We start from the raw sequence: 26,341 nt of genomic DNA on the forward strand, positions 1-26,341 counted from the left end.
CACTGGGAAAATATACACACATGCTAGTTTCTTTGAAGAACAGAAGAAGAGTCAGAACAATCATTCATTATGAACAATTCACTGAGGTATATTTGCCACCCTTCAGATCAGCTAAAACCAACTAAATTTCACCCTTAATCTCTTTATTACTCCTTCAAAACAAAATGTATACCATTATATCACTACATAATCTCACTTCTAAATGTGATGGGGTGATCCATGCATGAAGAGATCCTTCAGAACAAAAATCTGGGGGCAGGGGGATAATCTAGGTCCTTGTTTTTCTTATATTTTTAACCAGAAAGATTTCCCAAAAGTCAGAAGGGACTATATATGTTTCATAACATAAGAACATAAGAACGGCCGTACCGGGTCAGACCAAAGGTCCATCTAGCCTAGTATCTGTCTACCGACAGTGGCCAATGCCAGGTGCCCCAGAGGGAGTGAACCTAACAGGCAATGATCAAGTGATCTCTCTTCTGCCATCCATCTCCATCCTCTGACAAACAGGCTAGGGACACCATTCCTTACCCATCCTGGCTAATAGCCATTTATGGACTTAACCACCATGAATTTATACAGTTCTCTTTTAAACGCTGTTATAGTCCTAGCCTTTCACTGTTTAGAGAAGCAGTTTTATACTTTCTAGCATACTCTCCTTCCCAAAATAATAATTTCCTAATTCATATTATGGAAAGGTCCCATGGAACTTAACAGACAATGACAACTCTTCCAAAAAAAAGAATCTGAACTAACCTAGCGAATTCTATAGAAGGAATATTCATTATTAAATTCAATGTGTTGGGTTAAAATTCTATTGCAAGTTTCTATTTAATAATACTCTCAATCTTCATAATGGGGTTTTCCAGTGAGGAAAAACAGTATTTCTCAGAAGTACACATTTTAAAGCATACTAACTGTAATTCTTTATTCAGTTCTATAGATTTTAACATAATTTGTCTAGAGTCCTATTGGTTTCATCAGTGCTGATTACTGAAAGAGTTTTCCAACACAGTGAAAGTTTTAAGCTAAATATATTCTATACGCATGTCTTTCATCTGATTTTCAGCTGTAATCAGTAACCTAGGGGTGGCTGAACCACTACTACTCAGTGGCATGGAATAGCCTATTTGTAACATAGCAGACAAAACTGTGCGACATTCCTTCCACTTCTCTGCCATGCCATTATTAGCCTGATTCTTCAGCCCTCACATGACTGTGGCCACTCACTTGTTTAAGGGCTACTGGGTTGGGCTTCGGATGTTGCACTCTTTACACAGTTTTCATGCTTTTGTGTTTTCTCAGATACAGTGTTGATTTTTAAAAATGAGCATTCATATGTTTGCGTACTCTCTCTCTCTCTCTCTCTCTCTCTCTCTCACACACACACACACCCCTACCACCCCAAACCTGATTCTTACTGAGAAGCAATTCATATCTTATGAAAAAGTTCCTCACTACAATTTTCCTTTACGTTGCAATGAAACATGTTGAAGCAGAATTAAATCTGACCCAATTTGCCAAACAATTTTTAATAGAAGTAAAATCCTGCAGTGATTGTCTCAAATCCATATTAGTCTGAAGATGTTTGTATTGAATGTGACACACAGGCAGCATAACTCCCACTGCAGGTAAACTCTCATTTGTGCTCCGGAGTAGTGATCTGCCCCACAGAACTGATGTGCTATGAAGGAGCTTGTAGCAGGGGCAGGGGAGAGGATTGATACTTATCCCTAACTTTTTAGCATTGAAACGTCTTACCTCACATGATATCCTTCCTGGTAGCACCAATACTGATGGTCTTGTAGTTTCCAACGTTTCAGAAACTACCTCAGTTTCCAAACTCACATCTGTTTTCACTGATACTCCTCCTTCATCCAACTGCAAGTTAACTTCAGAGTTATCTCGGTAATCTGCAGGATATAATATTGAGTGAAATGTATTATTATTCATCCCACACAAATAAAACATGATGGTCTGAAAACGGCTAGACAATTATTATTTACAAAATGCTACTAATGTACATGGTGTTTTGCGAAGAAATAAAATAAAGTAGATGAAATCCTGGCCCCATTAAAGTCAATGGATTTCATCCAGTATCCTTGTCCAAAAGATCCCACAACCCATATTCATCTTGATAGTCTTTGCTCACATGAGGTCAAAAGTATTTGGCTTTGTCTACAGTGAGGATTTGCCACCAGTGTAGTTGCAACAGAGCAAACCCCAGTCTATGCAGGGTAAACTGAGATAAGCAATGATTTTCACCACTGCAATCTATCCTTGTTTCAAACAGAGCTAAGCTTTACTGATACAAATGCCACTCATCTGGCTCCACAGGTAGGAAACTTTATAGGACCTGCTGGGGCAGACAGCCACGGGGAAAGGGCAGTGGGAGGGAACACATACCAGAACACAAAAGGTGGGCCCTTTCTCCTCCAGGGTTTCTCTGCCTCCCATTGGACAGCCAGAGGGAGATGGGAGGTGATTGGCTCCTTTCTTCTCCCCACCCCATTAATTTAAACCTTTGCCCAGGTCTTTTGGAGCTTCTCACTCCATTTTAGCTATCCTCCTCTCCTCCTCTGTAGTTTTAGGATACAAGCTGTGTATTTTAGGATTTGTGGGTCTAACCAATTGCCTCTTTCGGGATGTTAGGAAGGAACTTTTCCCATTGGTGCAAAATGGAGAGGGGCCTGCTGGGGTTTTTCACCTTTCTTACAGACCCATGGAGACAGTTATGTTAAATAGCAGTAGGGCTTAGAAATAAATATTAGTAACTTGTGTGAATGTTTAGTTTGTCATAACTTGTGGCTGGTGTCCAGTGTGGATAAAAAGGCCAAAATGGCCAGTTCCCTGAAGTTAAGAGACCTGGGATTTCTCTGGTGGACTTGTGCTTTTGGGAGAAGGGGAGACCTGAAGTCTTTGCAGACTGAGGTCCCTCTTTTGGTACTGTCTGTCCCCATTAGAGTGGGGAGGGTGAGGAAATACACCAGAGTGAGCTGAAACCTAGGGATAGGCTGAGGTTAGTCTACTCTGCGTTATGTTCTTTGTGGTGGGAGCCCTGTAACCCTCGCATTTGACCCATTTAAATGTCTGATATACATGAGTCAGGGGAAACAGGGCAGATGACACTGGAGTTGTGTTCAGCCATTAAATCCACCTCTGTGCCTGTTCTCATTCACATGTGTGGCCTGACCAATTGCAGCTTTGTCTGGCTACAGTAGGGGTTTGCCTCGGGGCAGCTACACTAGTGAGCTGCTACTGATGGATCTAACCAGGGAAAATCCCTGGCATAGACAAAGGTCTTTGCCATAAATATGTAGTGGATGTAATGAGCAGCAGAGCTAGTGCTCCTTCGTCCGTCATTCACATCTAACAAGTTGGACTCACAGCATCCTAAACATATACACTATCTATGCAAGATAATGTTCTGACTTTAAAATAAGATACCATCCCATTTAGTCTGCTGTGCAATTTACAGTGATGGGTTTCTTCTTCATTCCACAATCCTAGTACAGCCAGAAGAGCTGTAGCATGAGCCCTTCATCCCATCTCAGAATTTTAATGTGAAAACATAGAAGAATTGGCAATTGCCTCTCCAGAACTGTGTTTTAGAAAAAGCCGTTCTTCACACCTGCTATTTCTCAGCTTTATCATTATTACTCCACTCTACTGACTAGCTCTGCCATAGTACGAAATGTTAAACAGTCTCACCACCTCATCTCACAGGATAGCGGCACATTCATAATGATGCAGGATTATCCAATATTCTGCAGCACATTTAATGTAGTCTAATGATATTTCAGGCTTCTCATCAGCCAGTCAGGATTCTGTGAGCAGTCAGAGGACCAAAATATTTTGTATTACTGTAAATTATGGAACACTCAGTCAATTATAGTCAAGAACCCAGACAACACTGAGGTGCAAACTCGTGATGGGCAGACCTCAACATTTTGGGAATTTAGTTTGGTTCAGATAAGACTTAAAGGTGTTTGATGGGGTGTCCTCCTCACGCTTGCCCAGAAAGGGTTAAGGCAGGCCAGAAAGTCCAGTTAGCCTGTGACCGTGATTACTGGAGAGGGGCCATGCTGAGATTGCTCAATCAGGGCAAACTGCAAAGAATGGGGCAGATGATCCCCAACACTGGTGGTCTGTTCTAATAATAAGAGTCACGAAGGCAGCAACAAAACAGCTTCTATAATTCCTTACTGGTTACCAAGAAGCCCCAAAATAGTCTCCCTTAACTAATCTAGCCTTGGGCTCCCACCCAGACAGCCAAATCAAATATGATGAGGATTACTAAAACCTTATTCATCATATATAAAGTTCTACCAATCCCAAAGGATCGGACACATTACCCACCAGGTCAATGAATATTTCAGATTTTACCCAAACACACACGTACAGCCAATTCTTATTAACTAATCTAAGATTTATTAAAAAGAAAAGAAAGAGAATACTGTGGATAAAGAACATTCTACATACAGATAAGAATAAAGTTCTTGGGTCAGTTTCACATTGCAAAGCCCTACTACTGCTATATAAATATCTGTGTTGAGAGAAGCCAAAATAATTGCTTTCAAAGTGGGAGACATTGAGCCTGTGACAACATTGAAATTATTTTTGTAATTATTATACAGTTTTAGCTCAAATATTGGTCCTCACCAGGGGCAAAATCTGCCCCCTCTCTCCTCACACAAATTGTGTAGCCAGACTTGCATGCAGAGACTTCCATGGGAAAGGAGATGTCCTCCCCCTGTACCACAACACTGCTGCTACTGTAACCCTGTGGATGCAGGAGCTTTTGCTACTGCTGTGCCCTGGCTTGATAAGGAGTGATGACCAATGGATATACATAATTTCAGATCACAAACCCAGCTCCAGCTCCTCCCCTGACCTACCCTTTTCCCATCCTCCACAGTCTGTACAGGGTGCAAGACCTCATCAAGGACTTTCCAAATCAAGCTCCTCAAACTTCTGCACAATGAATTTCATTGCAGGCAGCCATGCGTTTCACTACAAAAACAGGTGCAGGATTTCCCCTGTATCATAAATGACCCAGAGAATTCTGACTGACACAGTGAACAGATAGTCATAAAACAGCTTGTGCACATGTTACCACTGTGTAAAACAATACTGTACATTTATTATCAAGTCAGATTATAGCTGACAGATTATATTATTAATATAAACTTTTGTCATTCAAGAACTAATCAATATGGAGTTTTAAGGGGTGAAGGAATGTGGCAAGCTGTCTACTCTACAGCAGGGCTGGCTTTAGGCTGATTCCCACAATTCCCCCGAATCGGGCACTGTGCCTAAGAGGGCCCTGCGCCAGTGCCTAAGAGGGCCCCGCACCCTAAAGAAGAGCGCCTAACTTTTTAATTTTTACTCACCCAGCAGCAGTCCAGGTCTTCAGTGGCACTTCAGCGGCAGGTCCTTCACTCGCTTTGGGTCTTCGGCGGCATTTCGGCAGCGGGTCCTTCAGTGCCGCAGAAGACCTGGAGCGAGTGAAGGACCCGCTGCCGAAGTGCCACCGAAGATCTGGACTGCCGCTGGGTATCTAAATCAGGCCCCGCACTTCCTAAAGCCGGCCCTGCTCTACAGCCCCTAACATTGCTGACTGGTATTGGAAATATCCCTAACCTAATGAATATCAGAGAGAGATACTGGGAAAGTCTATAGAAAGAAGGTTCAATTACAAAGAGACAGAGCTGGCTATTATCAGTATCTGAAGAAAACTTCAGACCAAAATTTGTCAATCTACACAGTGAATAGAAGGGGTGAGAAAGTAAAATCCCTTGGAAGTAGATCCCTTCCTGTTCATCTCAATACAGTAGAACCTCAGAGTTACGAACACCTCAGGAATGGAGGTTGTTCATAACTCTGAAATGTTCGTAACTCTGAACAAATATTATGGTTGTTCTTTCAAAAGTTTACAACTGAACATTGATTTAATACAACTTTGAAATTTTACTATACAGATGGAAAAAATGCTGCTTTCCCTTTATTTTTTAGTAGTTTACATTTAACACAGTACTGTACAGTATTTGCCTCTTTTTTTTTTGTCTCTGCTTCTGCCTGATTGTGTACGTCCAGTTCCAAATGAAGTGTGGTCAGTGGTCGAGTGGTCAGTTTGTAATTTTGGTGTTCGTAACTCTGAGGTTCTACTGTATTTTATTCTTGTCATGGTGAGCTGATTACATAATAATTCTAACACTTAGTCTACAGTCACCTTCTGATTTAGACCAAGACATTCTGATACTCATTTCCCATTCAAACAATGCAAAAGTTTAGGTTAACTCACCTATTTTTATTTTTTTTAACTGAAAAAGCATTTTAATTGACCAAAACAAGCCCATTAAAAAATACACTGACTTCATAATATAAAGAATCTAATTGTACAAACATAAGAAAGATCATCCCGGTTTTACTGGGACAACCCTTGTTAGTCATTTGATTTCCCAGTGTCCCACAAACTTCTTTCAGGAAGATCTTCTTCCAGGAGATCTTCAATGATCTAAAACTCAAAAAAGAGTCCTACAAAAAGTGGAAACTAGGTCAAATTACAAAGCCAACGCACAAAATGAGATCAAACTAGCTAGAGACATAAAAGGTAACAAGAAAACATTCTACAAATACATTAGAAGCAAGAGGAAGACCAAGGACAGAGTAGGCCCATTACTCAATGGGGGGCAGGGGGAAGAGAACAGAAAATGTGGAAATGGCAGAGGTGCTTAATGACTTCTTTGTTTCAGTTTTCGCCAAGAAGGTTGGTGGCAATTGGACGTCTAACATAGTGAATGCCAGTGAAAATGAGGTAGGATCAGAGTCTAAAATAGGGAAAGAACAAGTTAAAATTTACTTAGACAAGTTAGATGTCTTCAAATCACCAGGGCCTGATGAAATGCATCCTAGAATACTCAAGGAGCTGACTGAGAAGATATCTGAGCCATTAGCAATTATCTTTGAAAAGTCATGGAAGACGGGAGAGATTCCAGAAGACTGGAAAAAGGCAAATATAGTGCCCATTTATAAAAAGGGAAATAAGGACAACCTGGGGAATTACAGACCAGACAGCTTAACTTCCGTACCCTGAAAGATAATGGAGCAAATAATTAAGAAATCAATTTGCAAACACCTAGACGATAATGAGGTGATAAGTAACAGTCAGCACGGATTTGTCAAGAACAAATCGTGTCAAACCAACCTGATAGCTTTCTTTGACAGGGTAACAAGCTTTGTGGATGGGGGGGAAGTGGTAGATGTGGTATATCTTGACTTTAGTATAATGCTTTTGATACTGTCTTGCATGACTTTCCCATAAACAAACTAAGGAAATACAACCTAGATGGAGCTACTATAAAGGGGGTGTATAACTGGTTGGAAAATCATTCCCAGGGAGTAGTTATCAGTGTTTCACAGTCATGCTGGAAGGGCATAATGAGTGGGGTCCCACAGGGATCGATTCTGGGTCCGGTACTGTTTAGTATCCTCATCAATTATATAGATAATGGCATAGAGAGTACACTTATAAAGTTTGCGGACAATACCAAGCTGGGAGGTGTTGCAAGTGCTTTGGAGGATAGGACTAAAATTAAAAATGACCTGGACAAATTGGAGAAATATTCTGAAGTAAATAGGATGAAATTCAATAAGGACAAACGCAAAGTATTCCACTTAAGAAAGAATGATCAGTTGCACACATACAAAATGGGAAATGACTGCCTAGAAAGGAGGACTGCAGAAAGGGATCTGGGAGTCATAGTGGATCACAAGCTAAATAGTGTCAACAGTGTAACGCTGTTGCAAAAACAGCAAACATCATTCTGGAATGTATTAGCAGGAGTATTGTAAGACACAAGAAGTAATTCTTCCACTCTACTCTCCACTGGTTAGGCCTCAACTGGAGTATTGTGTCCAGTTCTGGGTGCCACATTTCAGGAAAGATGTGAACAAATTTGAGAAAGTCCAGAGAAGAGCAACAAAAATAATTAAAGGTCTAGAAAACATGACCTATGAGGGTAGGTTGAAAAAACTGGGTTTGTTTAATCTGGAGAAGTGAAGATTGAGAAGGGACATGATAACAGTTTTCAAGTACATAAAAGATTGTTACAAGGAGGAGGGAGAAAAATTGTCCTTCTTAACCTCTGAGGATAGGACAAGAAGCAATGGGCTTAAATTGCAGCAAGAGCAGTTTAAGTTGGACATTAGAAAAAACTTCCTGTCAGAGTGGTTAAGCACTGGAATAAATTGCCTAGGGAGGTTGTGGAATCTTCATCATTGGGGATTTTTAAGAGTAGGTTGAACAAAAACCTGTCAGGGACGGTCTAGATCAGGGGTCGGCAACCTTTTAGAAGTGGTGTGCCAAGTCTTCATTTATTCACTCTAATTAAAGGTTTTTTGTGCCAGTAATACATTTTAGAAGGTCTTTTTTCTGTAAGTCTATAATATATAACTAAACTATTGTTGTATGTAAAGTAAATAAGATTTTTAAAATGTTTAAGAACCTTCATTTAAAATTAAATTAAAATGCAGAGCCCTCCGGACTGGTGGCCAGGACCTGGGCAGTGTGAATGCCATTGAAAAGCAGCTCATGTGCCGCGTTCGGCACGCGTGCCATAGGTTGCCTACCCCAGATACCCCTAGATAATACTTAGTCCTGCCATGAGTGCTGGGGACTGGACTAGATGACCTCTCAAGTCCCTTCCAGTTCTATGATTCCATGACACCTGAAGTATCCCTGATTTTTCATGTTATCAATCAAAATGTTTGATTTTTGTAAATTGCATAATGTCTGTTTAAGACATATTGCTATATGTGAAGTAGAATTTCCCCTGAGTTTACCAGGAACAAACAAGCCACTGAATGACCACTCAGTGTGATGAACAGTGTTTGGAGTGATGTCAAATGAACACAGATGCTATCAGGAGCTAGCAAACAAACAGGGGACTTTTGTAGGGGAGTTCAACGAGGGATTGTGAAAGCCAGATATACCTAATAAATATTCTCTAAACTTTGGCCAATAACCCTCCCCCCACACACACACCCTGTAAAAAAACCATCACACACATTACACACACAACCCTGCAAGAGTAAAAATAATTCAGGTGGAAGTCCAGGAGCAGACTGGGAGCTACCCATCTTATTGCACTGAATGGGTGCAATAAGATGGGTCTTGTGGGCAGGTGCTATATGTGTGCTGTGACAGACCCAGACCAGTGGGGTACAGGAGTCTGGTAGAGGGCAAATATGCTGGTCACTGGATGAGTAGTTTTCTGTTCCCTGAGTGACCAGAGCAGGGGCTGCACTAGAGTAATCAGGGACTTGCTAGAACTAATTAAGACAGGCAGGATAATTAAGACACCTGGAGCCAATTAAGAAACTGCTAGAATCAATTAGGACAGGCTAGCTAATCAGGGCACCTGAGTTTAAAAAGGACCTCACTTCAGTTTGTGGCGTGCATGCAAGGAGCTGGAAGAAGGAGGCACAAGGAGCTGAGAGTGAGAAGACATATTGCTGGAAGACTGAGGAGTATAAGCATAATCAGGCACCAAGAGAAAGGTCCTGTGGTGAGGAAAAAAAGGTGTTGGGAGGAGGCCATGGGGAAGTAGCCCAGGGAGTTGTAGCTGTCACGCAGCTGTACCAGGAGGCACTCTAGACAGCTGTAGTCCACAGGGCCCTGGGCTGGAACCCAGAGTAGAGGGCAGGCCCGGGTTCCCCCCAAACCTCCCAACTCTTGATCAGACACAGGAGGAATTGACTTGGATTGTGGCTTCTACCAGAGGGGAAGGACTCTGGGCTGTTTCCTGACCCACATGATGAATCTGTGAGGTGAGCAAATCTGCCAATAAGCACAGGACCCACCAAGGTAGAGGAGGAACTTTGTCACAATGCATTCAATGCAAGTCGCACTTGGCCCTCAGAGACCATGTACGGGCTCTCAAGACCAGAGTGACTGAACTGGAGATGTTCAGGGACACAGTAGAGCAGTCCCACCCCCAGGCTGACAGTCTCTACTGATGAGGAGGAAGAGAGTCTTTGGAAGGAAAACATCAAGATGGAGAGGACAGAAAAGATCCCATAATTGGGACCCTGCTTCCAGATGATGTCAAGGTATCCTCTCTCACTGAGGATACCTCTCCCCTGGAGAGGTCCCTGTTATTAGGTAGACAGGTAATAGTAATGGGTGATTCAATTATTAGAAATATGGATAGTTGGGTTTGTGATAACCAAGAGAATCGCATGGTGAATTGCCTGCTGTGTGTGATGGCTGAGGGCCTCTCGAGACATCTATGTGCAATGCTGAGGAGGAGCCAGTGGTCGTGGTTCAGTGACATAGGGAAAAGTAGGAGAGAGGTCTTGGAGGCCAAATTTAGGCTGCTAGATAGCAGATTGAACTCCAGGACCTCTGTGGTAGCATTCTCTGAAATGCTTCCCATTCCACAAGCAGGGCCAGTTAGGCAGGCAGAACTGTAGGGGTTCAATGCATGGATGAGATGATGGTGTTCAGAGGAAAGATTAAAGTTTATTAGCAACTAGAGAACTTTTTTTGAAAGTGATCCTGGCAATTACAGGCTGGTAAGCCTTCTCCTGTACCAAGCAAAGTGGTTGGCAACTACAGTAAGAATAGAATTATCAGACACATAGATGAATCAGTGTATTTGGGAAGAGTCAACGTGTCTTTTGTAAAGAGAAATCATGCTTCACCAAGCTATTAGAATTCTTTTGGGAGGGGCAACAAACACGTGGACAAGGGTGATCCAGCATAACTGGATTTTCAGAAAGCCTTTGAGAAGGTCCCTCACCAAAGGCTCTTAAGCAAACTAAGTAGTCATGGGAAGAGAGGGAAGGTCCACTTGGGATCAGTAACTGGTTAAAAGAAGGCTAGGAATAAATAGTCAGTTTTCACAATGGAGAGAGGTAAATAATGGGGTCCCCCAAGGATCTCTACTTGGACCAGTGATAATCAACATTCATAAGTGATCTAGGAAAAAAGGGTAAACAGTGAGGTGACAAAGTTTGAAAATGACTCAGGTCAAAGCAATCAGCTTTGGACTTGGCTAACGGTTAAAAGGATTTCACAAAACTGACCAGTCACCCATCAAAATGGTAGATGAAATTGAATGCTGATAAATGCAAAGTAATACACATTGGAAAACATAATCCCAACTATACATACATAATGATGGGGCCTAAATTAGCTGTTACCCCACTCAAGAAAGAGATCTTGGAGTCACATTATGGATAGTTCTCTGAAAACATCCGCTCAATGTGCAGCAGAAATCAAAAAAAGCTAATAATGTCAGGAATCATAAAGCAAGGGATACATAAGACAGAAAATATCATAATGCCAAAATATAAACCAATGGCATGCCCACACCTGGAATACTGCATGCAATTCTAGTTGACCCATCTCAAAAAAGAAATATTAGAATAGGAAAAAAGTACAGAGAACCAAAATGATTAAGGGTATAGAACAGCTTCCATGTGAGGAGAGATTAGAAAGACTGGGACAGTTCATTTTAGAAAAGAGACAACTAAGGAGGGATATGATAGAGGTCTACAAATCATGAATGGTGTGGAGATAGTGAATAAGAGGATTATTTACCCTTACATAACACATGAACCAGGGGTCACCCAACAAAATTAACTGGCAGAAGGTTAAAAAAACACAAAAGGAAGTACTTCTTCACACAACGCACAGCCAATCTGTGGAACTTGTTGCCATGGGATGTTGTGAAGGTCAATAGTATAAATGGGTTCAAAACAGAATTAGATACATTCATGGAAAATAGGTCTATCAACAACTATTAGTCAAAGTGGTCAGACATGCAACCTCATGCTCTGAGTGTCCCTAAATCTCTAACTACCAGAAGCTGGGACTGGAAGACAGGGAATGGATCACTTGATGATTGCCCTGCTCTGTTCATTCCTTCTGAAGCATCTGGCACCAGCCAGTACCAGAAGACAGGATACTGAGCTAGCTGGACCATTGGTCTGACCCAGTATGGCCATTCTTATGTTCTTATGACACTTTGCTCAAAATGAATGGTAGTGTCACATGTCTAGTGCCTCATGATAAACCCATTAAAACAAGTTTTTAGATGATATTCTCCACTCTGAGCAATATGCATATGTCACTTTCTTGCCCTTTTATACAAGAACAGTGTTTGTTATATGCTCCAAGCTTGTATGGGATTGGTACTACCAGCATGTTTTCTATATGAGAAAAAAATTAATATCTTTCAGACGCCAAGATTTTTTGTTACAAATTTTGCTTTAGAAGAAGCTGAGGAGTTGAGAGTTGGATGTACTCCTAACACATGACCAAATGTTTTCTTATTCAGCATCAGGTATCCAATTAATTCTCCTCCTTTGGACTTAATTTACTTTGAGTTACAAAATGTTTGAGAGCTTTAAATATCGTAGTTTTTCAAATGCAAAACAATTTTGTCCCATTTCAATCCTTAACATAGTATTTGCTTAATAAAGTAAATCGCTACTTATACAATATAGTGCAGGAACTTGGAGATTAGGTATGGACACACTTTAAACAGAGGTTCTCTAGACTTCTGTGTTCTTTGTTACTGATCGGATGACTCAAATAAAGCAAGTTATTCTCTAAAATGGAAAAAGAATAGATTCTGCTCTGTCATCTGACTACATATGTAAAGCCTTTGCTCAGAGGATCTACAAGATGTTGGGTGAAGACAACCTTAACCAGAATTAGATACCTTGATGTAGCATAACTGCACAACTGCTCCACTGCCATTATAGCCCATGGTTTGTGGAAGCAGCTGCAGCCTCTATGCAGGAGGTTTAGGTGGTTGCAATTAAATAGTTCCACTTTCCCATGCCGCCCTTGCTTACACCCTCCAAACCCTTCCTTTGCACTTGAGAAAGAACATGGAGGGAGGGGGTTTATGTGACCTGAACCATTACACAACAAATCAGTTGTGGTTCTGCTGGATTTATGGTCTTGCATTCAGACCTAGATTAGCAATCTACTTTGTTCTGAGGCAAATTTTAGGATTATTCCAGATTAATGTTCTGGGACACTGCATATATGTTATCTAGAAACTTCTGGAATTTATTTCAGAATACTCCAAACAGTGTTAAGTGTATCCTTCTTCTATAGTGAAAACAGCATTTAATTTAGTTATAACAGGCTTTGAAACAATGAATTAAGGGGTGTCATGTCCTTCACTGCATTAATTCAAGAGAAGTCCTTATTCTTGCAAAGACAAGAGCCACTTCACCATCAGACAAAATGGAAAGGAGAGATTATATAAAAAAATCTGTCAGGGTAAGGCCTGTCAGATGCCAGTTTCTAGTTATCATCCTTTGAGAGCTCTGTGGACACTTGCCAACCCATATGAAGTTCACCATAACTTTATTTACATAGTCTCTACTTTGTTTATCAACACTTAGAGTAGTTGGTGCCATCATGTAGTGTCTCTAGTATTTTGCCTAGTAATATAGTCCATGTTAGAGCTATGTGACTGACAAATTAGCATGAAGTTTAACAGCTAATTTTTTTATTTTAATTTATTATTTATAGTGCAGTATCACCCAGAGGACCTGAATCAGGACCGGAGTTCATGGTGTTAGGCTCTGTATAAACTCAAAAAATATGGTCCTTGATCTAAAGAACTTAATAGCCAAGTGTCAGAGCCCATCTTCTAATATTCACCAACCTTTGTGGCAAAATTAGGCAATTCAAAGACTCTGGTTCAGCTTCCTTCTTTCTTTGATGGACTGATTGCCATCTAGACACTTGTTTCTTTGTAACCACCCTGGCCCACTGGCTGAGTCATTTGGTAGTCCTTTCTCCTGGGAATGTGGTAAAAAGCCCAATATGTCAGGAGGCCAATTGCCTGAGACAAAGGGCATACAGGTCTTCTGGAGAATGCTTCACTTGTAAAAGGCCTTAATAACCCCCTTGCTGGTTTTGGTAGGCAAACCACCTGCCCGCTACACTGGGTCGAGGCCAGGGACTCTGTATAACGTGGTTGGTACCACTCTCCTTAGTGTTTTCCTTGCCTACTTCTTATCACGCCTCTCTTGCAGGCTGTTCCTCAGAGTCACACCCTGGAGTCCTCGCTTCCTAGAAGTCCAGATTCCTGGGTGGCTTCTAACTAGTCTACTGCTGAAGGCTCCTGCTCCCACTGGCTCCTCAGCCTCTCTGGCAGCTGCCCTGCTCTTTTGCTGTATAGCCCTTTTATCTCTACAGGATTGAGGCCACCAATTAGCCCCAGCTGAGCAGTCAGTTTCCCTGTTAACCCTTTAGCAGCTGAAAAGTATGAGGTCTCCATACTCTATGACAGTAAGAATAAAAGATTTCCCTGTTGATAGTGAATGGAAAGCAGTGGCGGTACGTAGCTGTATGCCAATTACTGAAAGCCAACGGGTAAGATTCCCCCAATAAATTTCATGTTCACATTGTATAGCTATTAATTTAAAAAGATGTTATCTGTCATTGCAATCCAAGGATAACGGTGGCCTGTACCATCACCCTATATTTAATAGTGTTCCTTCCCTCTAAACGAGCCCCCAAACCATAATTCCCAATATTCACATTTTCATTATGAGTGCCAACACCACTGTCCCTAACATGTCATGAAACAAACACATTATTGCTGTATTCTGAACAATCACCCTACCTGCTTTATGAGATTGGGTAATTAAGGGATGGATTCAGTAAAATTTTTGTTCTAGGCATTTGCTATAATACGTGATGTGTAAAGGATTAACATCAATGTTCTTAGAATGGTGAAATTTTGCTAATAAAGACAGAATACGCATTGACATGTGAGATGCTCCTTTTCTGTGAGTTTTCCACTACAATAATGCCAACTATTGAGATTAGGCTGTGTTTGTCATATAGGTCTTTTGAGGACTGGGTTTTTTCAACCCTGGATTGTGATTCCCATTTGCTGAAATGGCTGTGCCTCTACCAGAGAAGTCACAGTTAGGAAGTCAGCTATTCTGCAAGACTTGCAGGAGTTTAAGCTCTTTTAACAAGATTTTGCGATTGTAGGCAGGGGTGAGCTGCAGCGGGTTCGCACGGGTTCGCGGGAACCCTTTGTTAAATTTAGCAGCCATTTTAGAACCGCTTGTTAAGGGCTGCTAAATTTAACAAAAGTTCCCGCCCACTCCTCTCCTGCTCCGCCCCCTTCTCCTCCCCCTCCCCTGCTTCCCGCGAATCAGATGTTCGCGGGAAGCCTGAACAAGCAGCATGGAGGCAGCCAGCAGGTAAGCTGGGGCGCGGAGGGGGAGGGGAGGTGCGGCTGGCTCAGCAGCTCCCGGTCCCAGACCGCGGCTCCCTCCAGCCCAGCGCCGGCCCGGGGAGTCGGGCCCCATGGCGCCGGTCGTGGCCCTGGCAGAGTGGACCCGGTCCCCAGGCAGTGTGGTAAGGGGGCAGGGAGGGGGTGGGTTGTGGGGGGGTGGATAGGGGTCAGGGCAGTCAGAGAGCAGGGAACAGGGGGATTGAATGGGGGCAAGGGTCCCGGGGAGCAGTCAGGAAAGAGCAGGGTTGGATGAGGTGGTGGGGGCAATCAGGGACAGAGAGAAGGGGTAGTTGTATGGGGTAGGGGTTCTGGGGGGCCATTGAGAATGAGAGGAGGGGTTGGGTGGGGCGGCAAGGGGCAGTCAGGGGACAGGGAAGGGGGGGATGGGTCACGGGTCTCGGAGTGTGTGTGTCAAGGAACATGAGGGGTTGGATGGGGCACGACCCCCCCCCCACGGAGGGGGGAGAAGGAGGGAACCCGTTGTTAAAATTTTGGAGGGAGGAGGGAACCCGTTGTTAAAAAATTGGCAGCTCATCACTGATTGTAGGTGCATATTGGCATGTAAGTGACATGATCCTAATGTCAGATCCTCAAACACAAATGCGTTTGATGACTATGTTTGGCAGGATTCACTTTTTCATTGCTCTGAGATCTATCAGTGTAAACACTTTTAAAAACAATGTCACCCAAACCAAACTGTTCATCATGCCTGACATTACTTAAATAATTGCATACCATCAAAAATAACTCTGCTAGCTAGAGAACATCCAAATATCCTTAGCCCTTCTTCACCATAATATCTGAGCTTCTAATGGAGAAGTACTGTTTTCCAATATTTATTGTTCAGTGAACTCAAATATTTTCTTTTGCAGTTACCTATGTGAGTGTATGCATTGCAGGAACAGTGGTTTAAATAATGGATCAATAAAAATGGGTCCCTGCTTGAAGGATCTAAATATCAGAAATCATTAATAATATCTAATGATGCTTACTTAGTTAAAAAATAAGCTAAAAATAAACAAAAAAGCTATTATTCGTTTCCCTTGGGTATTTAATGACAGGTTTCAGAGTAGCAGCCATGTTAGTCTGTATCCGAAAAAAGAACAAGAGTACTTGCGGCACCTTAGAGACTAACACATTTATTTGAGCATAAGCTTTCGTGGGCTATGGCCCACTTCATCAGATGCATAGAATGGAACATATAGTAAGAAGATATATATACACATACAGAGAATATGAAAAGGTGGGAGGTGCCCTACCAACTCTAAGAGACTAATTAAGATGAGCAATTATCAGCAGGAGAAAAAAAACTTTTGTAGTGATAATCAAGATGGCCCATTTTAGACAGTTTGACAAGAAGGTGTGAGGATACACCTCTACCCCGATATAACGTGGTCCTCGGGAGACAAAAAATCTCATCGCATTATTGGTGAGAGTGCGTTATATAAACTTGCTTTGCCTCCTCCGTTCCTTGTTCCCTGACCGCCCCCTCCAGAGATCCCAGGCCCTAATCACCCCCAGGACTCCACCTCCTACTCAAACCCCTGTACTCTGACTGCTCTGACCCCTATCCACCACCACCACAACCACCCGCCCCCTGATAGGATCCAGCCCACTCCACTCCGCCAGCTCCCAGCCGCGGTGCTCTGCTTCCCACTGCCAGTGAGTGCGGGGAGGTTGGGGAAAGGATGCCCCCCGCACTCACCTGGGGTGGGAAGCGGAGCGATGCGGCCGCAGCCCGCTCCGCTTTCCTTGACCCGGCCCCAGCCGTGTCGCTGGGGGGCGGCTGGGGAAAGGTCCTGCACTCACCTGCCAGGTGGGAAGTAGAGCGCCATGGCTGGGAGCTGGTGGAGTAGAGCTGGCTGGGGCTGGGCTGCTCCACTTCCCGTGGCTGGTGAGTGCGGGGAGGTTGGGGAAAGGATGCCCTCTGCACTCACCTGCGGCGGGAAGCGGAGCGACGTGGTCCCCGCCTGCTCCACTCTGCCACCTCCCAGCCATGGTGCTCTGTTTCCCGCCGCAGGTGAGTGTGCGGAGGTTGGGTAAAGGATGCCCCCCCATACTCACCTGCGTCAGGAAGCGGAGCACTGCGGCTGCGAGCTGGTGGAGTGGAGTGGGCTGGGGCTGGGCTGCTCTGCTTCCACCACTGCGGGTGAGTACTGGGGGGGATCCCTTCCCCCAAGACCCCTCCCCCGACTGACAAGGTTGGGGCCGGGATGAGGGAAGCAGAGTGGGCTGCTCCCGATCCCCTGCTAATCCCCCAGGCCACTCTGGGACTGCGGGGTCCCCAAAAGTGCCCTCACACAGCTCCTGCTCCCCAGACCGCCCCTGAGACCCTGGGGGGCGGCCCTGACTGCCCCTGAGACCCTCTGCCCCTTATTGAACCCCTCGGCCCCCCGGCCTGGCCCAGCATCCTTAACACACTGCTCAGAGCAGCGTGTCAGAACTTTTACCGCCTTGTATGCGAACCCGCCTTATATCGGGTCGCGTTATATCAGGGTAGAGGTGTACATAACATGGGAAATAGATTCAATGTGTGTAATGGCTCAGCCATTCCCAGTCGCTATTCAAGCCTAAATTGATGCCATCTAGTTTGCATATTAATTCAAGTTCAGCAGTTTCTCATTGGAGAAGCTTTTCTATTGCAAGATTGCCACCTTAAAGTCAGTTACTGAGGCCTGGTCTGGGGGGGGGTGTCAGTCTAAGATACGCAACTTCAGCTACAAGAATAGCATAGCTGAAGTTGACGTATCTTAGATCGACTTAGAATCACTTTCCCGCGTCGTGAGGACGCGAAGTTCGACAGCCGCCCCTCCCCCACCAACTTTGCTTCCGCCTCTCACCGAGCTGGAGTTCAGCAGTTGAAGGGAGAGCGATCGGGGATCGATTTAATGTGTCTACACTACACGCGATAAATCGATCCCCAACAGATCTGGTGGGTAGTGTAGATGTACCCTGAGTTACCAGAGAGGTTGAAGTGTTCTCTTACTGGTTTTTGAATGTTGTGATTCCTGATGTCAGATTTGCGTCCATTTATTTTTTTGCATAGAGACTGTCCAGTTTGGCCAATGTACATTGCAGAGGGGCATTACTGGCATCTGATGGCATATATCACATTGGTAGATGTGCAGGTGAACGAGCCCCTGATGGCATAGCTGATGGATCATCATAGGACCTAATCACATCAGCCATGCCATCAGGAGCTCGTTCACCTGCACATCTACCAATGTGATATATGCCATCATGTGCCAGCAATGCCCCTCTGCCATGTACATTGGTCAAACTGGACAGTCTCTATGCAAAAGAATAAATAGATGCAAATCTGACTGAATTAATATGCAAACTAGATACCATCAATTTAGGCTTGAATAGAGACTGGGAATTGCTGAGCCACTACACACTGAATCTATTTCCCCATGTTAAGTATCCTCACACCTTCTTGTCAAACTGTCCAAAATGGGCCATCTTGATTATCACTACAAAAGTTTTTTTTCTCCTGCTGATAATTGCTCATCTTAATTAATTAGCCTCTTAGAGTTGGTAAGGCAACTCCCACCTTTTCATGTTCTCTGTATGTGTATATATATCTTCTTACTATATGTTCCATTCTATGCATCCGATGAAGTGGGCCGTAGTCCACGAAAGCTTATGCTCAAATAAATGTGTTAGTCTCTAAGGTGCCACAAGTATTCCTGCTCTTTTTGGGTATTTAAGATACTCCTGAGAATTATAGTCCATTATAGAAGGTAATGCTCTATCTCACAGGCTGCTTTCTTTGGCACGCTTTGACAAATATCTATTGCTGTTTTTCATACTTAAAAAGGATTAATATAAAAAATTTAGCTTCATAACTCAGTAACCAAATATTAGCTATGTATCTGTTACATACTTTTTAAGAGTTATTTGTTTAGTTGGATTCTGCACTGATGCTTTCCATTTTATTTCAATCTTTCTTCCTAATTCATATTATGCGACATATTATTCCAGTATATTTTATGCAAAACCTTTTGGAATGCATTATAGCTTTCAATTCCACATTCTCAAGTGAATTTATGAAATTTCTTTGAAATTGTATTCCTCTGCATAAACAGAATTTTTCATGAATGCCTTACCACAGCTCCTGACAACCTATACTTGACATCCAACTTCCTGCCCAAAATTAATTCTAACCTTTCAAATGTACTCTATTTAATCCTTATTGCAGCCTACAAGGTTCACAAATGATCTCTGTTTTGATATTTGATGCTCATTATATACTTTGAATCAACAATGTGTGTGATAGGCTCTGGGTGTTAAAAACAGCAAAATAACTTAATGAAACATGCATATGTTTTCTAAGGTTACCATGGTAAAAGGCTCATGGCCAAAGCCTGAGATCCCGACTCAGTTTTTACTCAGCCTTTACACATACGAACCTCCTTGTGGTGCTCAGTAGAGAACTGAAAGTGGTACAGCAATTTTAATTGAAGAGCAAAGGTGTAGGTTCAGCTACTGAACAAGGTCCCTATGTCCCCTTACATCATGTAGCAATGGAGAGGATTGGAAGTGACTTAATCATGCATTGGGCTAAGAAGGCAATACAGATTGGAAAGGTGTTTATGCAATACGGGTCCTTCAGACTGTGATGTGTTCAGCCCCACTGTATTTAGCATTGATTCGGCAAAGTTCTTAAGCGAATACTTAGCTTTAGGCTTGTGAGTGGTACAACTAGATTCAATGGGATCACTCATGTGAGTAAAGATCTGCATGTGCTTACGTGTGCTACTGAATCCACCAAAGGCCTTCTAAAGCACACATGTAAGTGATTTTCAGGATTGGGAATTTAATCCCTCAGTGTAGTTTTGTGGAAAAATAATTCATAGCCTGTTGGAGTGTGGAGGAATCAAGGAATCATTTCTATACACTTTGTGTTCCCTTTATAATCTAGCATAAATTTATGCCAGGTAAATATGCCTGCTAGTGCTGCTTGGAGCAGGGATAACTAATTCTAAATGTTCTCTGCCCCTTTAGAGGGCTCACATGGGTATATCTGCTAGGTGGAAACCAATGACAACATGGCAACTCTGTGAGCCATTTTGCTACTGATGAGGGGAGGGCTGAGAGGGACATGGAGACAGTAGGGGTTCCTATATGTAACCTAAGTCTCTTGCAATCACATCATTTCAAAGCCAATCCCTTCACTTCTTTGGGACTATCACTAGCCTGACTCTTTCTGCTCTATTGAGAAGGAAGACTTCTTTTGTTAATGGTCAGAGGCCCTGAGAAACTCTCCATTTTAAAGCACTTCAAGTGCAAATCCAAATCTGCGCTGCATATTAACATAAATTATTCCTAATTTGTAAAAAATAACCTCCTCCAAAGCTTTATCATCCTTATGCCAAAAATACAGACCTTCCTTTGAAGCAGTCCTGAAATCTGAGCAACATGACAATTCCACTGACATTTATCGGATGTGTAGGTGAACAAAGGAGAGGCCACACTTGAATGCCTGTGTTACACTATCTGGATTGGTTTGTTTTGCTCAAAATCATTTTCAATCCCATTTTCTACTTCCATGCTTGAGCTCTTCTATCAAAAATTAATGTTCGTGTGTGTTATCTCTGAACTGGTCAGTATTGTCTATGAATCCAAAATGGTCCTGTTGTCTGAAAGAAAAGTTGCTCACCAAAAATAAAGTAAGCATCAGACACACAGTTCCTTTAAAAGCCATAAAATTCCCAGCAAGACACAGTTTACTACATACGGTTTCTCACTGTTGACTGCCAGCCACATACGGATCACACACCAGTCTATGGGCATGACATCAAAAAGACTGAAATTACCAACCAGACTGTGGCTTTAGAATAAGGGTGAGATTTCCAGCTCTGAAGTCTGCATACACAATTGCATACATACTTTGTGCATGCACTACCAAATGCATGTACACATGGCTACATTATTACAGTCACTCACAAGTCTTTAACACTCTTGGGGCCTCCAAGCACTAATTTAATATTAATCATGTGATCAAAATACTATGCACTGTACCAAACACATAGTAAGAGACAGCCCCTCTCCCAAAGAGCTTACAAACTAGACACACAAGATAGACCAATTGTGGGAGAGGAAACAGAGGCACAGTAAGGTAAAGTGACTAACTGCCCACGGTCACATAGGTAAGTAGCAGAACGGGTAATAAAAACCATGTATTCTGAGTCCCAGTCCAGTTTTTCCTATCCACTAAACCATGTTGGGTCCTCCTCTACTTGGTGACATAGCCTGGAGTAGGGAGAGAGGAGTACTTCAAGAAGTCAGAATTTATCTTCCAGCCTCTCTACGTGAAGGGGATACCTGCCCAGCTATTCAGCTGAAATATAATATTAAGGAACCATAAGCTACCAGCATTACAGTCACTGAAGTTTTATCTGAGTAAGGTCTTCAGGTTTGGACCCATTGCCAATCTGAGAGACCATCTCTCCTCATGCTATACTGTCCACAGCGGCTGTCATCAGAAGGACTGAGGACAGTGTTGGAATTCACTCTCACCTTTGGTTTGAAATAGCCCAAACTTGTTGACTTGTACAGTATGCTACAAGACCTATCACTTTACTTAGGGATACAATAAGGACTGCTGTCTCTAGGTCATACAGAATACTGTTTGTTAGTATTGTTAGTTATTTTCTGGTTTGGGGATGAAAGTAAGCTGCAGGCTTTTTTGGCATCATATTTTTAATTATGCCAATAGTGCCTGGAGTCTGGGATAGGCATTTTTTATCAAAAGGGGTTATAAAGAAAACCCATCAGGCTACAGCGTGGGCTACTTTGATCAGAGGTGGTCTGGGAGCTCTTCTGCCTAACCTTCAGAAGCTGCACCATCAAATTTGTTATGGAGCTCTGACCTATCCTTGAACAAACCATGCTGCTCATGGTTAGATCAGATTTCTGAGCAGACACATATATCTGAAGTTAAAGTTTCTAGTGGTCAGCCATTAGGCATCAATGTCATCCTGTGATGCCCAGTTTATCCAGCACTTTACTTCAATGGCACCATCACTCTTTACAGTGCATAGTGTATGCGTGGATGAGTTTTTTGATGGCTGCTGAGTCAGATGCGTGAGTGACAGTTCCATCCACAGTTAGGGCACTCCCATGCACTAGCAATGCTCTGAATCCGAGCAACAGATTCTTTCCTCCTCTAACACTGGTCATCACAAAGCTTGATCCAGTCTGCCTCATTCCATCTACAATGCCTCACTCCATCTACAAGATGACTCTGCCAACTAGAGTGGCATTCCACACTCCTTTCTCAATCATCCTCAGAGGTTTCAGCGGATACTAAATCATATTTTGCAAATATCCTGAAATCTGCGCAGCCATCTGCCTCCCCTTTTAGACCCTTTGTGAGTTTCAGAGTACAGCAGCACACTTTTTGGGATCCTGTAATCTGGCATCCACTTGATATGTCCAAGCCACCTGAGTCTTTTTTTACAAATCAATGTTCCCATGAATGACATACCAGTATGATTTAACACTTCCACATTTGTCACCCTGTCTTGCCATTTTCTTAGAAGAAGTTTTTGCAAACATCTGATATGAAAACTGTTTAGTCTTTTGGTATGTTTGGTATAAGTCATCCATGTTTCTGAGCCATATAGAAAAGCGGATAAAATATGCCTCATAAATACAGATTTTCACGTTAGTTGACAATTTGTTATTGTTCCAGGCACTGTCTTGCAATATAGTGCTCTGTTCCTGACTGCCTTGCCAATTCTACTATTAAGCTCAGCATCAAGATCTAAATTACTGGTAACAGTAGAGCCGAGGTAGCAAAACTGGTCAACATCTAGAGGAATACTATGTAAGCTGATATCTGGAACTGGTTCTGAAGATCCTTGGTGCATGATAGCAGTCTTCTTTAAGCTTATTGCTAGCTCAAAGATTTTGCATGAATCAGAAAACTTGGTAATAAGATGTTGTAGATTTTGTATACATTATGAGCCACAAGGGTTGCATCATCTGCAAACAACAGGTCCCTTACAATGACTTCCTTCACCTTAGCTCTGAACTTTGTGATGTTAAACAAACCTCCATCATGCCTCATGCTAAGATAGACACCCTCTTGAACATCATGGAATGCCTACTGAAGCAGGAATAAGAAGTAAATATTAAACAATGTAGGAGCCAGTATGCAACCCTGCTTCACTCCATTGTTTGATGTCAAATGAGTCAGACTCTTGGTTTTCATACATTACAGTTGCCTTCATGCCATCATGTATGGATTCCACAAGGTTTAGCAATATAGGTGGACAACCAAGCTTCTTCAGAACAATGTAAAGCCCCGATTGACCAGGCTTTTGTTAAATCTATAAAAGCCATGTACAGTGGAATACACTCCCCTCTTCACTTTTCCTGCAGTTTTTTTTTACAGAGAAGACCATGTATATGGTAGTCCTTCCCAAGCAGAAGCCACACTGGCTCACAGGACAGATTCTCTCAGCTAAATTTGAAATCTAGGTAAAAGAATATGACTTAAGATTTTTTCCAAGATGTTACGAAGAGCGATATCTCTGTGGTTATTACAGTCACATGTCTCCTTTGTTTTTATAGAGTTGGATGAAACTTGCTTCCTTAAAATCTTGCAGAACAGTTTCTTCCTTCCAACAGAGTAGCAATACCTCATGCAATCTGCAGCGAGTCTTTGCACATTTGTAGATTTCAGCAGGTAAATAGTCAAATCCTGAAGCTTTCTTGTTGGAAATCTTTTTGATGCTTTGTTCAAGTTCCTCTTTTGTAGATTTGGCATCCAGCAAAGTCATAACTTCAAACTCAGGCAATTCGTCCAGCACATTGGTCTACTACGGACTCCCTTGAGTATATCATTCCATAGTGCTCAATCCACCTCTCCAGTTGCTTCCCTTTATCGGTTATAATATTGCCATCCAGATCTTCCAGTGGAGCGGTCTTGTTCTATATTGGCCCAATGGCCTTTCTAATGCCCTCATACAACTGTTGACTGTCAGCTGACTGTTGAATTCTGTTGCAAAGTGTGACGAAGTGGGGGGTTTTCTTGGGTTTTCTGTGTTTTCCAGTGGGTTGCATGCAGAGGGAGTGAGACTCAGTGTCCCCGGGTGTTACTGGTTTAACGAGGTGAGGGGAGAGGGAGTTTGTTGTTACAGAGGACCGGAGAGGGAACTTGGGACCCCGGCCGAGGGCCTGGAGAATGGAGACCCCAGCGACTGGTGACCTGAGCTGCATCTCCAAGGCACCCAGAGTCACAGCCGGTTCTGGCCAGTGGGAGGACAATGGGCTGTGAAGAGAGGACCCCGGTGACCTGACCAGCCAGTTCCATCCAGAGGGGGCCAGAGGACGGCTGAGAGGAGAGGAGACCCAGGCCTTCCTGTTTACGACACTGTTTACCTGGAGAGAAGACAATGGACAGAGGGGGCTCGGGGCTGGGGATATCGGAGGTCCATCTGGGAAGCAGGGGGGCTCTGGGCTGGAGAGGGGGAGCAGGCAGAGCCCACCTGGATGCAGGGGGACTGGGATGTGCTGTGCTGAGGGAGGCCAGGCGTGAGGCCCTGAGAGTTTCCTGTGCTGTGTTCAATTCTCAAAAACCTGCCTGTTTTATGCTGGCTGAGAGTCACTCTGGTCTAGAGAACAGGGTTGCATCAACCCCTTCGGGGGTGAGAAGGCCCGGGGGGGTCCAGAGCGTGTGGACTCCCTGAGGGGGCCCATGGCGAGAAACAGGTGTGCTAAGTCTCAGAGAGGTGTGGCTCCAGGAGGTGGAGGGACCTGACCCCGAGAGAGAGTGGACCCCCGAGAAGGGCTGTCTCACTGAAAGCGGCATCCCCCACAGACCGCACAGGGCCAAGAGTGGGCACGATCTGTGAGTCCGTGACACAAAGACCCAGCCAAAATTCTTGAGCACACTTCCTGGAAGCTATTTGAACTACCTTACAAGCTTCTCTTAGGTTGTTGAACAAAGCAGTAATAGTAGACTTGTAGGTAATCAGGGCAGATCTTTTCCTCTCAAAGAGTGGCAGCAGTATCTTCGAATGGTCTAAGAACCAGTCAACATTTTTCCTAGTACTCTTTCCAAAGCTCTTGATTGCCGCATTGTACATATTTGTCTTCATGACTTCCCATGCATCTGACGCAGTTTCATTCGTTCCAGCTATCTTTGCTACTTCTTCATTAAAAAGCCATTTCTTGACAGAATCATTGATATGACACAAGTCAATACAAGGTTGTACAGCAGTTTTGTTATGGTGGATCTTCTTAGCTTGAAATTTCACTTTGCAGCAGACAAGAGAGTGGTCTGTGTCACAGTCTGTGCTTTAGAAGGATCATATATGTAAGATACCTTTCAAATATGTATGTTTTTTCAGTACCAAGTCCAGCTGGTGCTAGTGCTTGGACCTCAGGTGTCTCCATGATGTTCTTCTGATGTTACCAGCAAAGAAGGTATTGGTCACTGATAAGCCATGACTGGCACAGATCTCGAGAACTCACTGGCCATCGTCATTTATATGTGCAGTGCCATGCCTACCCAGAATCCCAGGCCAGATCTCAACATTGGACCCACTACTTGCACTGAAGTCTCCAAATACTAGGATGGGTTCCTTCCATGGATTCCCGCCAATCAATTCTTCTAGCTGCTGGTAAAAGCTATTCTTCTCCTCACCACTAGCCTGCAGAGATGGAGCATAGACACTGAACAGGTTGATGAATCCCTTCTGTAAACTAACTCAAAGTGTCATGATATGTAAGGACACTGCAATCGGAGCTTCACAAAATGACATAAGTTCATTTCTGATAGCAAAACCTTCATCATACTCCTCCTTACTCCTCCAGGTTTGCCATTCCAGTAAATGGTGTAGTCCTTCTCCTTTATGAAGCCTGTATCTGAGAACCTGAATTTCCAAAAAGAGCTGCAATATCAGTTCTGAAACATGCAAGTTCGTTACTCAACATTGCTTTTTCCTCAAATCTGAATTCAGATCAAAGTTGTACACAGAGGACAAACTCCAAATACTTCAGCAAGCAATTCTGGAAAACAGTTGAGCCAGGATTTA

The 26,341-nt window shown here is 43.2% G+C and overlaps 1 protein-coding gene across 2 annotated transcripts in view; it reads right to left on the reverse strand.

The window, feature by feature from the left end:
• The window catches only part of BANK1 (B cell scaffold protein with ankyrin repeats 1), a 274,622-nt gene that overhangs the window by 194,490 nt on the left and 53,791 nt on the right, over window positions 1-26,341 (reverse strand). For both annotated transcript variants that reach the window (XM_045017387.1, XM_045017388.1), the window contains exon 4: window positions 1,762-1,913. In XM_045017387.1, coding sequence (XP_044873322.1) covers window positions 1,762-1,913 — 152 coding nt within the window. The remainder of the gene's footprint in view (window positions 1-1,761; window positions 1,914-26,341) is intronic.

This window comes from Mauremys mutica, chromosome 5, assembly GCF_020497125.1.
Source record: "Mauremys mutica isolate MM-2020 ecotype Southern chromosome 5, ASM2049712v1, whole genome shotgun sequence".
Classification (NCBI taxonomy): domain Eukaryota; kingdom Metazoa; phylum Chordata; order Testudines; family Geoemydidae; genus Mauremys; species Mauremys mutica.